Source organism: Ascaphus truei, chromosome 4 (genome assembly GCF_040206685.1).
Source record: "Ascaphus truei isolate aAscTru1 chromosome 4, aAscTru1.hap1, whole genome shotgun sequence".
Classification (NCBI taxonomy): Eukaryota; Metazoa; Chordata; class Amphibia; order Anura; family Ascaphidae; genus Ascaphus; species Ascaphus truei.
The window spans coordinates 106,367,012-106,382,687 of record NC_134486.1 but is presented as its reverse complement, the minus strand read 5'-3'; the positions used below and the strand labels follow the sequence as shown (position 1 = coordinate 106,382,687).

The window sequence follows — 15,676 nt, the reverse complement described above, 5'->3', positions numbered from 1 at the left end:
AGAGCCTTGTAACAATATAGTCTCTTTCTGGCTATCGTATTTAGATAATGAGATAATAGTGATAATATAATTAGATAATGTATGAAACAAAAAGCCAAATGGAGATATTGCTGCTTTAATTTTTGAGACTCCTGTTTGAGGCTGCTGATGCAAACTATCGGCGAGGCGCACTCACTATCGGCGAGGCGCACTCACTATCGGCGAGGCACACTCACTATCGGCGAGGCGCACTCACTATCGGCGAGGCGCACTCACTATCGGCGAGGCGCACTCACTATCGGCGAGGCGCACCCAATATCAGGGAGACTTAATTATTTTGCATTTTAATTTTAATCCAGATGGTGAATCTTAAACTTCATGTATGTAACTGAAAAATCTAGTTCATAGAGAAAGTTGAACCTAAGGCCTCGGGCATGGTCAGCGCTTATGCGCTGAGGCACGCTCACTCTTGGCACTGAGCCCCTGCAGCCGCAATGAGAGCGGCTTTAGCAGAGGCTCCCTTACACAAGTGTGCGGAAGCGTAAGTCTTACTAAAAATGTAAATTCAAGCGCTCAAGGGAGCGCAGGGCCGGTCATGTGAGTGGTTCGCCCAACTTCCTTCGGTTGTTATAGCAACTATTTTGGAAGCCATAGCACTTCCTCTTTTGAACTGGCAGCCATATTGCGTGCCCTGGGAAGTAGGATTTTCACCGATAGATCACGGGAGAACAGATCGACTGGCAGCTTAAAATAATTGCATTGCCATAAATGTAAGGAACGGCTGCATTTATTAATACAAAAATGGGTAAGAGGCAATGCCCCACTGAAGGATATCTGCAGTGCTTCATAATCGGATATCTTTAGTGTTTGAGAAACAATATGTTGTACATGACTGTTGCAGGGTACATGCAACCACACGCGGGTTCTCTTGATAAGGCTTATTTATTGAGCCTTAAAAAAAATACAACACACAAAAACAAAATAGCTTCTCTTCAGCATACAAAAACAAAATAGCTTCTCTTCAGCATAGCAAACAAGGCAGCTTCTCTTCAGCATGCAGGACACAGACAGTTCATAAAACATGTACTTTGGAAACAGACCTTATAGCAGTAATCTCTTCAGCCTTTCAGTCCTGTCTCCTGACCAGCTAGCCTGCATGTGTGTACAGCCTGGGGTTTTTAAAACACCTTCATTATGCAGCTGGGGTCAGACTAATTAAGCAGCCCTTCTCCACTGAAACTTAACCTCGTCACTGCTGCACTGCAAGCCTAAACATAGGTTTTCCAGGTATATGGCTGGTGACGTTAATTCACCCTGTCACATTCCTCCCCTGTTAGTGTGTGGCTGGGCTTACGCACGGCTGAAGCCCGACCATCCAGCCCTTCTCTAGAAAATATGTCAGCATTTGCATTCTCTTTTCCAGGCCTGTGCTGAATCTCAAATGAGAAGGGTTGGAGGGCCATATACCACCTGGTCAATCTAGCATTGGAGTCCTTCATACTATTTAACCACTTCAATGGAGCATGGTCCATCACCAGAGTAAAATGGACTCCTGTAATGCCTCAAAGCCTCGATTGCCCACTTTACTGCGAGGCACTCCTTCTCAATCACTGAGTAGTTTTTTTCCCTCGGGAACAATTTCCTACTCAGAAAAAGGATCGGATGTGTTCCACTCCCTCAAACTGTTGTGACAACACTGCCCCTAGCCCTATCTCTGATGCATCGGTTTGCACTACAAAAGGCCTGTTGAAGTCTGGGCTTCTAAGGACGGGACCCTGTCACGGTAGCTATGACAAGATATAATGAACACCAAATATCTGGGTTGAACTGAACGAGGCTTAGATATAATAAAATATATTTATTCCTTAAAAAGGTGAACACAGCAATATAGTACAATTAACAGTCAAGAAGGTAACACTTACTTAGGGTTGGGGGATGGAGAAGTATCAGCTAGCAATTCTCCAGCAATCCGGTGACATTCCAGGTGGAATCAGAAGCACAACTAAAAACTGTAGGGCTGACACAGTTTATATACCTGTGTAACCCTATTCTTAACATTGAATACAGACTATTGGTGAACAATTATCTGTATCCAATCCCTAACGTGGAGACACAGATTAACCCATGCACCCCCAGATAATTAGCCCATGTGTACTGGGACTCTATGGGTAGCACCATAATTAAATCAGGGGCAACGAACGGTCTACCAAATGAAGTATCTGCATTGTTTGTAGGTGTAGAAATAACACTTACAAACCACTCCAGTTTGATGATTCTCCACCCTCAGGTAACAATTAGAGTGGCAGAGTCTGTTGATTAGTACTTGGTCTGTTGATTAGTACTTAGTGTAAACAATCAGGCAGTTAACTTTTCATCACAGTGCTTAGGCTCAATCAGCCGGCTGCCCTTCATGACCTATTAGCATAGCAGATGGGGTCTGCATTTTCAGAACAGATCCAAAATACCATACATATACACTTTAATATCTACACATATTAATGAGTTACATTCTGGTGGGCTCAGTGGGTCGAAATTTGCCAGTTTTTAATGCCTACAGTGACTCCACATATTGGCCAAATATCAACTCTCTGCGACCTCCAGAACTGAAGATACAGAAATTCACTTTAAAACATCTTTAAAATACAGGATTATAATGAAACATGGGAACAGGGGAACATACATTTTCATGACATGACAAGGTGTAAACCCCATTCCTGGACCGCAGTCCAGTTAACCCCTTGCCTCCCTGTGAGGTCAGGGGGTGGCCATATGGGGTGCAACCCCTTTAATACCGGGCCAACCCCCTCTCCCTCTACAGACCCTCTGATAGACACCTTTGTATGTCCTCAAAGGCTCTCTGACACTCCCTTGACCATACCACTTGTGTAAGGGCACACTTTTTTGTGAGGTCCGTTAATGGGGCTGCAACTTCCGAGTAGTTGGGGATGAACCGCCGATAGTACCCTGCTAAACCCAGCAGAGAGCGTACCTGCATTTTTGTTTGGGGGGTCGGAACTTCTTTCAGGGCAGCTACATTGTCGGCTAGTGGCCTTACTTTTCCACCTCCCACTGCATACCCTAAGTATTTGGTTTCCGCCTTACCTAAGGCACATTTCTTAGGGTTGGCTGTGAGCCCTGCCTCTCAGAGATTTGAGGACCGCTTTTAGCCTATTTAGATGGGCCCGCCAGTGTTTACTATAAATGACAATGTCATCTAGGTAGGCTGCGGCATAAGCCCTATGGGGTCTCAGCACTTTATCCATGAGTCTCTGAAATGTGGCTGGGGCTCCATGCAGTCCAAATGGCATTGTCACAAACTGGTATAAACCCATGGGAGTGGTAAAGGCTGTTTTGCACTTGGACTTTTTACTCTAAAGGTATTTGCCAGTATCCTTTTGTTAAGTCCAGCGTGGATATATATTCCGTGTTATCAAGGGCGTCAATTAACTCGTCCACCCTTGGCATCGGATATGCGTCAAACTTGGATACCGCATTGACCTTTCGGAGGTCCACACAAAATCTTACCTTCCCATCGGGTTTAGGGACCATAACTAGTGGACTACACCACTCACTGCATGATTCCTCAGTCACTCCTAATTGTAACATTTCTTGTACCTCCTTCTCTACCAGGGCCCTACGACTTTCGGGCAACCTATAAGGACGGGAACGTACTTTTACCCCAGGTACTGTCTCGATCACATGTGAAACTAAATTAGTTTGCCCTGGAAAATCAGAAAAAACATCATGGAATTGTGTAATTATTTCTAACAAGTCCCCTTTTTGTTCAGAGGACAATTGTCTACCCATTGGCATTTTATCGTCACCCACGGTGTTCTCCCATGGGGGCTGCAGACCCAGGTCGATTTCCGCCTCCACCGGGTGGATGAATAGAGACTTCATCTTCCAGGGTTTCAGCAAGTTCACATGGTAAATTTGTTTACCCTTCCTGGACCCTGGTTGAGCAATATCGTAATCCACATCACCCGTGCGGCGCAGTACTTCGAATGGGCCCTGCCATTTGACTAGGAGTTTGCTCTCACAACTGGGTAACAACAACATCACCTGAACTCCTGGGTGAAACACTCTCATACGAGCATTTTGATTGTAATGTCTCTCCTGACGGTCCTGAGCTGATCTAAGATTCTCCCTAGCAAATTGGCCGACTACATCTAGGCGCTTCCTAAGGTCCAATACATATTGCAGGGTATTCTTAGAAGGGGACTGCTGTTCCTCCCAAGACTCCTTTAGGAGGTCTAGGATACCCCGGGGTTGGCGGCCATACAGCAGTTCAAATGGAGAGAATCCCGTGGAGGCCTGGGGAACTTCCCGCACTGCAAACAGCAGAAAAGGGAGAAGTTCATCCCAGGCTCTCTTCTCTGAATCTACAAATTTTCTCAGCATCCCTTTTAGAGTTCGGTTAAATCTTTCCACCAATCCGTCAGTCTGCGGATGGTAGACCGATGTCCAACAGACTTGACCTCTAGTAATTTTAAGACATCCTGCATCAGGTTAGCCATAAAATTTGTACCTTGGTCTATCAACATAACCTGGGGAAGTCCAACCCGTGAGAACAGCTCGAACAACTTGTTGGCTACTTGCTTCGCCGTTGCTGTTCTCAGGGGGAACGCTTCAGGATATCTTGTTGCATAGTCAACTATTACAAGAATAAACCTATGACCTTTCGCAGAAGGTTCTAGAGGTCCTACCAAGTCTATCCCAATCCTCTCAAAGGGAACTGACACCAAGGGTAGAGGAACCAAAGGGGCTGGTTTTTGTCCGTTCGGACTAGTTAGCTGGCACTCCGGACATGCCGCACATAACTTAGCAATATCACTATGCATCCCTGGACAATAGAATCGGGACGAAATACGGTCCAATGTTTTATCCCTGCCAAGGTGACCACCCCAAGGGACAGTATGGGCTAGAGTGAACACAGATTTAACAAACGCCTTGGGAACCAATATCTGTCTGGTGACCTCCCTTGTTTGTGTCTGCCTATTCACCCTATACAGGATATAATTTGATAATTCAAAATGGGGGAATACTATCACCCCCTGTACATTCAATATCTGCTCATCAATTTTTACTACTTTATCATACTGTCTAGCAAGGACTGGGTCTTCCCTCTGCCTCTGGCGAAAATCAGGGAGGTATATGTCTGGTAAATCTCCAGGGGCCATATCCCCCTCCCTCTGGCCATCCCCAGCCATCATTTGTGACTTCTGGCTACTAGAATGGTCACCTTGAGACCCAGATTTCTGCAACCAGTCCTGTTTGTCAGAGCGTCTTTGCTTCCGAGTCATTTGAACCCGGTGTCTACTGGGAATAAGGTCTGCCGAGAAGGGGAACAGTTTACCAGGGTTCTCCTGAGCCATAGAATAAGGCTCCTCGTGAGAGACTGGAGCCATTAGGTCCGAAAAGAAAGGCCAGTCCCGGCCGAGCACAACGGGGGCAGGGAGCCAAAGAGTGACTCCTACTTCAAGGTAGTCCTCCTGACCTTTTACCTGTAGCCGAATTTTGGCCGTCGGATACCGTTTTACGTCGCCGTGTATGCATTCTATACTCCATGGGGAGTCAAAAGAACATACGTCAGGCGGTAACAGTTCCTGGAAGACCAGAGTTTTCCCAGAGCCCAAATCTACAAGGGCCCGGACGGTTTTACCCCCAACCTGGGCTGGAAGTAGCCAGGGCTTGTAATTTTCTCCAGTGAAGGCCGAGGCGACTGTCCTGCTGAAGGAACAATCCATCTGAGGACAGTCCACATGCCGATGGCCTTGTTCTCCGCAGGCGGAACATGGAGAGGGTTCCCTCACAGGAGGGTGCTGCGGGTAGCGCTGCGCTGGACTGGATACTGTGAACCAGGCATCTGATGGGTTCTGTGGGCGACGTCCTCGGAAGTTCCTCTCATTTGGCGACGAGCCGACATCAGGGAGGGCATGAGGGTCTGGGTGGTGCCCGGCGTTTTGACTTCTTCCTTGTTGAAAGGACTGCTCCTTTCGTGGCACTTGGCGGTTGCGTATGGAGGGGCCGTAGTTTCCCTGTTGTTCCGATCTCCCTCTTTGGGTGTCCGCAAGTGCTGGTGAAGTTGGATCCATCGGGTTCAGGGCACTCACCTGATCCTCGGCCCCAAGGAAGTTCTCAACGAGTCGGACCGCCAAAGCTAGGGTTTCAGCAGCATGGCGTTTTACCCACGAGCGTGCGGAAGGGGGTATTATTTGTAGGAATTGTTCCAAAACAACTTGCTCAAGAATTGTCTCCTTAGTGCGCTCCTCGGGTTGTATCCAGCGAGTACACAAGTCCAATAACCGCTGAGCGAGGACCCGGGGTCTCATCTTAGCGGTGTACTTCAGGTTCCGGAACTGCTGCCGGTAGGTCTCTGGGGTCAGACCTAAGCGATCCAGTATGGCGGCTTTTACTTGTTGGTAGTCCATTGCCTGATCTGCTGGGAGGCCCTGATATGAGGCCTGGGCTTCTCCTATGAGGAGCGGGGCCAAAGCAGTTGTCCAGCGATCTGCAGACCAGCCCTGACCTTCGGCAACCCTTTCAAACGTCAGTAGAAAAGCCTCTGGATCCTCGTTCTGAGCCATTTTCTTCAGGAGGATCGGGGGTTTGTTCGCAGGTTCTGGACTGGCAGACCCCTGGAATTGGGTCAGCAGCCTGGCCATCCGCTCATCCTGTGCTGCCTGCTGCTGGGTTAGGAGCTGGGTTTGCTGCTGCAATAGTCTTTCATCTCTCTCTGCTTGTAGTTGTCCCTGCTGTTTGGTCTGCTCCGGCATTACCAGTTCCTGCTGTCTGGTCTGCTCCTGCATTAACAGTACCTGCTGTCTGGTCTGCTCGCACAGAAACTCTTTTAAAAATTCTTCCATTTTTCTCATTTTTGTGTGTGTGGCCCTTCAACTGCAGGGGCCTCTCAAAATCCTGGCACTTCTGACACCATATGTTGCAGGGTACATGTAACCACACACGCGAGTTCTCTTGATAAGGCTTATTTATTGAGCCTTAAAAAAAATACAACACACAAAAACAAAATAGCTTCTCTTCAGCATACAAAAACAAAATAGCTTCTCTTCAGCATAGCAAACAAAATAGCTTCTCTTCGGCATACAAAAACAAAATAGCTTCTCTTCAGCATAGCAAACAAAATAGCATCTCTTCAGCATAGCCAACAATGCAGCTTCTCTTCAGCATGCAGGACACAGACAGTTCATAAAACATGTACTTTGCAAACAGACCTTATAGCAGTAATCTCTTCAGCCTTTCAGTCCTGTCTCCTGACCAGCTAGCTTGCATGTGTGTACAGCCTGAGGGTTGTAAAACACCTTCATGATGCAGCTGGGGTCAGACTAATTAAGCAGCCCTTCTCTACTGAAACGTAACCTCGTCACTGCTGCACTGCAAGCCTAAACATAGGTTTGCCAGGTATATGGCTGGTGACGTTCATTCACCCTGTCACAATGACAAAAACATATTGTATGTTATAATGACACTTACCCATGATATCTGCACCTTTTGGGTTATATACAGTATTTGAGTCACCTTACCTTGTTTTCCTCCGGTCATTTGTAGTATGACTAATTGTAGAGTCATTTAGCTATTATAGGAATAGGATAAATGGGAGGCAGCTGAAGAGAGCGTGAGGGTGTTTGTGCCAACTACATCTGTGTGGTATAGTCACCAAATCTAATTGTTATAAAGAAGAATGCTTTATTTTTTCAGCTGAGCTGCTGATCAAAGCCTGAAGCTGTGAGTGGGTTCCTGTAACATGTTTGTCACTTGTTGTTCCGCCTGATCATTTTCTAGTGCAAGAGTTTGACGTTGCTTTCAGAATCTGTGATTAAAGCAAATTCTGCATAATTTTGTGTAAGTTAAAAAAAATGCACACAAGCTTATTGTATGTACGAAGCCTATTAACTCTTTCTCTGCAAAATGGTTCAACCCAAATAGCAATTGCAATATTTTTTTTTTACAAGGGCACATGAGCTTTACAAGTGCTAATAAAACTAGGTCCAGCGGGTTTGGCTCAATACTGTGTAACGGGTATCCCCCTACCCCAATCGCATATAGTGTGCATGTGAGGGGGAATCTATATGTCACCGGTGTGGTGCGTATACCTGCAGGTACACAGGAGGCCTGAACCTCCGCTGATGGGAACCTGGAGTGCTTCTCTGGAACTTTCTCTCGTTGGTCAGCGCCTCCACCTACACTGGCGACACACTTTATTCGAGCTCGGCTAGTCCCACGAATTCGGGTATACCCGGGTGTATTGAGGTTTGTGACTGTTTTCTGCCCGAGTGCATTGAGGTATTTTCCAGGCAGGGATTGAAGCATTTTATTCCCGCTGGCTGCAATACTGCACAGTATATATATATATACTGCATTACAATTCATGAATTTATGCCATCTGGTAGACACGCGAAGCATTGCAGCCTATTAAATCCTAATCATTATCATTTAACAGATCAGCCGCCCGTCAGCCAGGCATGAACCCAGGCTGGGAAGGCAAACGCAACGGGGCTTGTCAGAGGTGAGGAGCGGCGCATTCCAGGTATCTGCCAGGTACATACTGGGTATTTGCTCGAATAAAGTGTGTCGGTGCAGTATGTAGGATTCTAGGCGTGTAGAATGTGCCCCACACAGGAACCCACCCAGAAACCACATACACCAGGGTTATGGCTAAAAGGTTTACTGAACGAGCAACACAATACAGAGTATCATACTATAACAGTGCAACATCATCAGTATACACAACGATATATATGCCACCCTCTGCCACTTGCTGGCAGCTATAACCTTGCCCCTAACTGGGCTATACCTTCTTAGCCCCTACTGGGCTATACCCTTACACCCCCTTCCCAACCCCGTGTCCAAAGACTCCAAGCCCACCCAAGTGTGTGAACAGGCCTGTCACATGTGAGTAGTAAGGTAAAGTTGGTGCACGTGTGGAAGGCTGTAAATACCTCACCAGGTGTCCCTGCACCTGGGTGTCTTTGCAAAGGGTTTACCGGCGCCACTTGGTCAAGCGCTGATCTGTACCTCCGCGTGGGATGGGGTCCAGCCGGACGTCCCACCGTAAGGACAGTCTCTGGATCAGCAACACAGCATACAGGAACATGCAGCAGACTCTATCACTGAGTCCCTGCACTAAGGAACTGCAGCAGGGCCTCTCTCTCCTTCCCTGCACTAAAGAACTGCACAGGGTCTGGTCTCTCTATCTCCCTGCACTAAGGAACTGCACAGGATCTCTCTCTCTCCCTGCACTAAGGAACTGCAGCAGGGCCTCTCTCTCCTTCCCTGCACTAAGGAACTGCACAGGATCTCTCTCCCTGCACTAAGGAACTGCACAGGGTCTCTCCCTCTCCCTGCACTAAGGAACTGTAGCAGGCACTATAACTCTGTCCCTGCCTATCACACAGCTGAAGGGGCACAGGGTCCTTACCTAAGGACCTGTCCCTATGAACACCCACCCTCACTAGTGGGGAGTCAGGGCCTCAACTCTAGCCCGGGGGATTTCTGGCCTAGGGCAGAAGCTCGCAGCACTCTGCCCCTCTTCCTTCCCCTACTGTCTCCTCAGCCTAACTGACTCATAGCACATTGCCCATACAATGTATCTACTCACTGCAGGGAAAACTGCAAACATTATTGGCTGCCTGCAATCATCTGACTCACCTGCCTCTAAGCCTGCTGGGAATTGTAGTCCCCTCTGGGGCTTTTCCCTATGAGGACCGCATGGGCGCTTCTCTAATGGCCGCCTACCTCTCTCTATCTGCGCCTGCGCTACATCTCGGGGTCCTTCCTGCCTCCCTACACTTTCCTGCGCTACGTATAATGGCCGCCGCGACTGCAAACGCGCACCGCGCATGCCTGAACGCACACAAGATGGCAGCGCCCTGCCACTGATGTCGGCGGGAGCCCCCAGAAACGCGCTCGCCCCCGCAGCAACACACACACAAGGGAGAAAGGAACCGGGAGACAGGGGGACTGGAGGGACCCTGGCTACATCTGTAACACCAAGAGATGTTAAGTCACGCAACATGTAAACCACACACGAGAACCAGACCTATTTCGACATCTGACTCCTGCTATTACATGCCTCTGCTTACAAAGCACATTCATGTCCTTTGGTAGCATCTCTAGCTAAAGGTGCTGCCTAGTGATTCTTTTTTTTTTGTAGAACAGGGCTTCCTGCGTTTTCAGTACGAAGCCAAAACTATTTATAACAGGGGTGGGCGACTCCAGTCCTCAAGGGCCACCAACAGGTCAGGTTTTCAGGATACCCCTGATTCAGCACAGATGGCTCAATCTTTGACTGAGCCACTTGTGCTGAAGCAGGGATATCCTTAAAACCTGACCTGTTGAAGGCCCTTGAGGACTGGAGTTGCCCCCCCTGATTTAGAAAATGGCCTTTTCTAGTGTAAAATTAAGTCATGCTGCACACACACAGACTGTCAAATATTTGCTGTACCGACAAGTGTGACAATATACCATAATACACATCATAAAAACCACTTGTTGTGACATTACCAGCCAGTGTCCTGTCTGTAACAGAATCTTCTCCGGGGCCTGAAACATTGTCCTTTTGTGTGTCCTCTGTCTACAGTATAAAATACTTCTGTCTAATTTGTGAATTGAATATCTGCTTTGTAAACAATTCCAAAGTATAGACTCTCTTATTTCACCATGCTGTGATTGGTGCTGGGTGGTTGACGTATGCTATAAGTGTAACAGGTGTTCCCCCACCCTCTGGGAGATTTCACTGTTACCTGTACTCTCGCTGTGCTGTACCTGTGAGGCTTACAGGATTGCTGAGTATCCGCCGATGGTGGTGAGGAAGACAGGACATGCTGTCATCTCGAGCTCTCATCTCGTTCTGGGTGCAGCGCCTCCATTTCCAGCAGGCCCCATCAGTGCTGGGTGCAGTCCCTGCAGGAAAACCATCTTGCAACCCCCCTGATAAACTGCAGTCACAGGCAGGAGTATAAAAGCAGCAACTGGTCTTTATTGAGTACAGCCGTACACATCAACAATGCCTTTTCTTCTGGTTCCTGGACTCAACCCCCAGGACTTGAGACCATGTTCCCTGGTGGAGTATGGGGTTGTTGTTCCCACTCCACTGCTGGAGGGATCTCTCTCTCTTCCCTGAGGAAGGAGAACTCTCTAAATTTGGATCTGCAGCCCCTTCTTTACCCATGGAAGGGTCCTATGTCTGAGCCCGTGATAGGTTAACAAAACACAAAACCCCAGCAAGCTCTTTTTGGGAACCCCTGGGCTCCCACAATATATATATATATATATATATGTACATATATATATATATATATATGTGTGTCAAAAAGGAGTGCTATTGAGTGTGGCATATGTATACAACAGACGACAGAGACGCCCAATGCTACATCCAACATGACAGAAATACACAGTAAAATACTTATATATTCTCTTGAGCCCCTGATAGGGCAGTACACAGGCATTAGGCCCACTCCCCTGTCACTCAAGGGAGTTGTTTACTGCTGCAGCAGCAAGGGCATAGATATGTACCTAACACTGCCTGCGCTGGTACCAGGGCTTGGGTGTTGGGTAGGGCAAATTAGTACATGGGGATGCATGGCTACATAAGGTATTTGGAGAGATCTAGAGGACAAAAAGATTGTGACATTTGGTGCGCCATTCAAGTATATATTTTATTCTTCAAGATAACATGTATGGGTCCCAGCATCCCCAGTCACAGACTCCATGTTTCTGGTATCTACAGCTGTATACAGATACTCAGGGTATGGAAGCCGTATTTTGTCTATCTTGATTGACTTTCCCTCCAAAGATATCTCTCATCAATGGTAATTGCTTCCAGGAGAACCTGTGGGTTCAATTGCACAGATTGATTGCATTGAGTAAGCAGGACTTCATAGCTCCCTGCATCAGTGGTTCCTCAGGAACATAGTGCTCCAAGAACTCAGCTGATATTAACGCATCCCTGCGCTATCATCTGCACTTAGATTTTTTGTGTGTTGTTGTTTTTTTCTCTCCCTTTATTCTCCCCCTGGATCGTGATAATACATTTTGACGTTTTGGGACCAGTGAAGACAGGTCCTACCAGAGGGTCTGAACAGGGAGTTACATCTTTATATTTCACTTTTATCTTTGCACTCATTTTTGCACTTTACTGTATTGTATTTCTATATTGAATATAATTGCATTTTTCACTAAAAATAGTGATCACTCTGTGTGTTTAGCGCCTAAGTAAGATCACTTTAATCTTGTTCCACTATGCTGCTGTCATATCGGAGTAATATTGGTTTAATTTAGTGAAGGGTTGACTAATCTTTGAATGTACCGCACATTTTCACTTTGTTAATTTGGCACTTTTGCAGAGTCGTTGATGTTCCCACGTCTATTACAGGATGTTGATTCCATAATCTCTATAACATTGTTCTCTCCTGGGCTTTTCAATCTTGTTAACATTGCAGATTTGCTTACGAGGTCAATTTCAATCCAAAAAATACTCCAGCCGATGTTGAGTGAACATAATTGTTTTCTGTATTGTAAGAGATCCATGGTACCTTAAATTCAGGTGACAAATTATAGAGTAAGAGCATCCTGCTCTTCCAATTCTCAGTCAAAACTGATGCATTAAAGCAGATTCATAATGTTTTCCTTCGCATCAGTTTAAAGGCAAAAATGCATTTTCTTGGCTTGATACATATCCATTCTGAAGAATACTGCTGAAGAGATTCTCCTGCTGGAATATCCTTTCTAATTACACTGTTTGGCAACAACTATTTAGCCATTTTTATGAAGAAGAAAAAAAAACGTTAGCAATATTTCTGAAGCATTTCAAATTGACCACATGATAGTTTATGAAGAAGGCTTCTTTGGATTGTATTCTTCTTATATTGTGCCTTTTTGTTTTGCTTTGTGTTTTGTAGAATGTGGATTATTATGAGAAGGTCAATTCCACTACAGCGTTTATTCCCATCAAAGCTACCAATGCCAGCTGCAGTGTGTATGTTGCTGCCTATACTAAGGGAGGTACTGGACCATACAGTGAGGCAGTGAAGCTAGTTATCCCAGGAGATGGTAAGAAAACTCTCATATGGGTTAATACACACAGCTATCCAGCTGACACATTTTTCTCCCCGCAGGGCTCCTCAAATGCATAATATTTACCCTCAATACATCACAATATATCTTTACTTTGCATCCACCACCAAAGAGATATCTATAAATCACTTGCAGAGTCTTTGGTCCCTGTTTACTAAGACAAATATTTCCTTAACACACAAAACTCTGTTGTAGCAAAACATGTCTGAAACTGTAATCACTCTCTTCACAATGAGTAACGTTCCATTTAGAGCTAAAGACATGCTTATTACATTTTAGATTTAATACAGTATACACAATAGTATAGTGGTTATGTTACAGAAAAAAAATATTACAAGAATATACAAATGCACAGTTTAACAACTAATGCAGACAGTTTCATCAAATAAAAGGATAAAATAAACAGAAATCCCTAACATACATTACCAAACATATTAGGGCCTCAAAGGCAGGGCTGCCGACAGGGTGGCGTAGCTGGGACTCCTGTCCTGGGGACGGTGAGTAAAGAGGCCTGAGCCCCATGCCGGTAACGATGCCTCCTGGAAGTTGTTGCCAGAGGGGGCCTGCTGGAAGGTGTTCTTGGAGGTGCCTGTCAAGGCAGCATGCTGTAAGCTGGCGGAAGGAAGGCTCCCGTAACAGGCACCTCCGTGGGCCCCCTCCACAGGCAGCTCTGCAGGCCCAGTCCACACGCCTCTGACAAGCCCCCTCAATTCTTCAGGGCAGCAGGAGAGCCGTGGGTACACTCAGCTCCTCTCTTCCTATCTCCCAGTTTCCCTCCCTCTCTATCATTACCTCCTCTTTCTATTCTCCTCTCTCTCTCTTTCTACCCCTCTATCTTTCTCCCCCTCTTCTGTCTCTCTATCTCCTTCACCCTCTCATTCTTTCTAATTCCCCACTCCCTCTGTTCCCCTCCCTCTGTTCCCCTCTCTCCCCCCTACTTTTCCTCTCCCCCCTTTCCCCCTCTTTCACAAAATGTCCAGTATCTTTATTCCTATAATACTTGGAGTAACATGATTCATATCAATACGTTTGGGAAAATTTGCTGCATACAGTATAACTAAACTATTTTTGACCGGCTTACTTCTAAGTTTGAGTGACAAATGGATATCTCCCTTATGCCTTCTCATAAGCATGGAATGTTGGCATTATGTGATTCGTCTGATCGTAAATGTCACAAAAATCTATTTGTTATTCTTGCGAATTGCGGTCAGATCCATGATATCCTTATATTTAGTAAATTCACACAATTCTGGAATACCTTCTTACCTATACCCCCTGGTATTTGCAGATTTTTTTCTGGAATGCCTTTCAAGATGCATTACAAGGTTTCCGTTTATTTCTACTGTCAGAGAAGAATTGCGACGCCAGATTTTCTAAAACTGGTCAGTGGTTTGACCGGCCATAAAAGCAATTCTTGTATTTTTAAGGCAATTTGCAATGAACATTAACCCCTGATGTGCCAGGTTTATTAAAATGCTTAAAACGTTCTGTCATTTTCATTACACTAGTAAAATATGTTATACTGGGTTTTTTTGCATACCCACTCACTTTGTATGACTCTTTATTTACCTCAAAACATTTGCACACAAACATTGTAGTTTGAGACTTGGAAAGGGTCAGAATATATAAGACAGTCCAGTATCACAGAGATAAAGTTCAATATTTTGGACCCGTATGTGGCAATTTTTGAGCATGCCCTGCAACAATGGTGGAAGGTCCCAGGAATCCCACAACTCTTTCAGCACCAGATCGTCAGGGTTAATTTGATGGAGGTTGCGCATATAGAGCTTCAGACTGCCCTCATCCAAATTTCAGACCTCACTTCTTTCTCTCTCATGCCTCTTCCTCTCGCACCCCTTTCCTTCTGTTCTCACCGCCCTCCTCTCGCCTACTGTACATGGATTCGTACAGAGAGCGCATAGATGCTTTCTCCCCTCACCCCCCCCACCCAAATTTGAAGTGTGTTTTTAATGATAACTAATTTTTTTTGTTACATTTATTTTAGAAAGGTAAGTTAAATGTAGGGGTTTCACCATGCCTGCTTTGAGATCTAACCATCTTTTCTTCCCCTTCAGTAAATTCCATTGGATTACTGACTACCCTCAGGGGTGGATCTAATCAGAACTGCTCCCTAAACTTAGTTTCTTTTGGTTACACCGTATACATATAACTCAACGCAACACGTTCTGGGAGTGTCTGAAAAAAATATAGCAATCTCATACCCCAACCCCCCAGCGGCCATGATTTTTACTGTCCCAGTTTTCTCTCCTCTACCGGCAGTCCTGGCTGAGGGGAGTTTAGTATTGGGAAGGAGCAGGAGCAGAACCACTAGGACAGGGGTATTAAAAAAACAAAAAACCTCTCTCTCGGTCTCTCCATCGTTGCATTTATTGTGAGTAATAAATACATTTTATTTACAATATGTGGAGCGCTGTTGCATTTTTCCTTTTTTATTTTTAACCTATTCTTATATTCTCATTTAGGGATCTGGACAGTCCCTTAGCAGCACTAGCAACCACTGACAAACTGCACTTATTGATTTTTGCTTGTCACTTTTTTTGTCACTCTCTGAAAAAATGAAACGTTAGCAATAGATCCGTTAATT

The 15,676-nt window shown here is 45.8% G+C and overlaps 1 protein-coding gene across 1 annotated transcript in view; it reads left to right on the top strand.

The window, feature by feature from the left end:
- MERTK (MER proto-oncogene, tyrosine kinase) overlaps window positions 1–15,676 on the top strand; it is a 121,129-nt gene that overhangs the window by 85,963 nt on the left and 19,490 nt on the right. Inside the window, exon 9 of the mRNA XM_075596351.1 lies at window positions 12,897–13,047. Coding sequence (XP_075452466.1) covers window positions 12,897–13,047 — 151 coding nt within the window. The remainder of the gene's footprint in view (window positions 1–12,896; window positions 13,048–15,676) is intronic.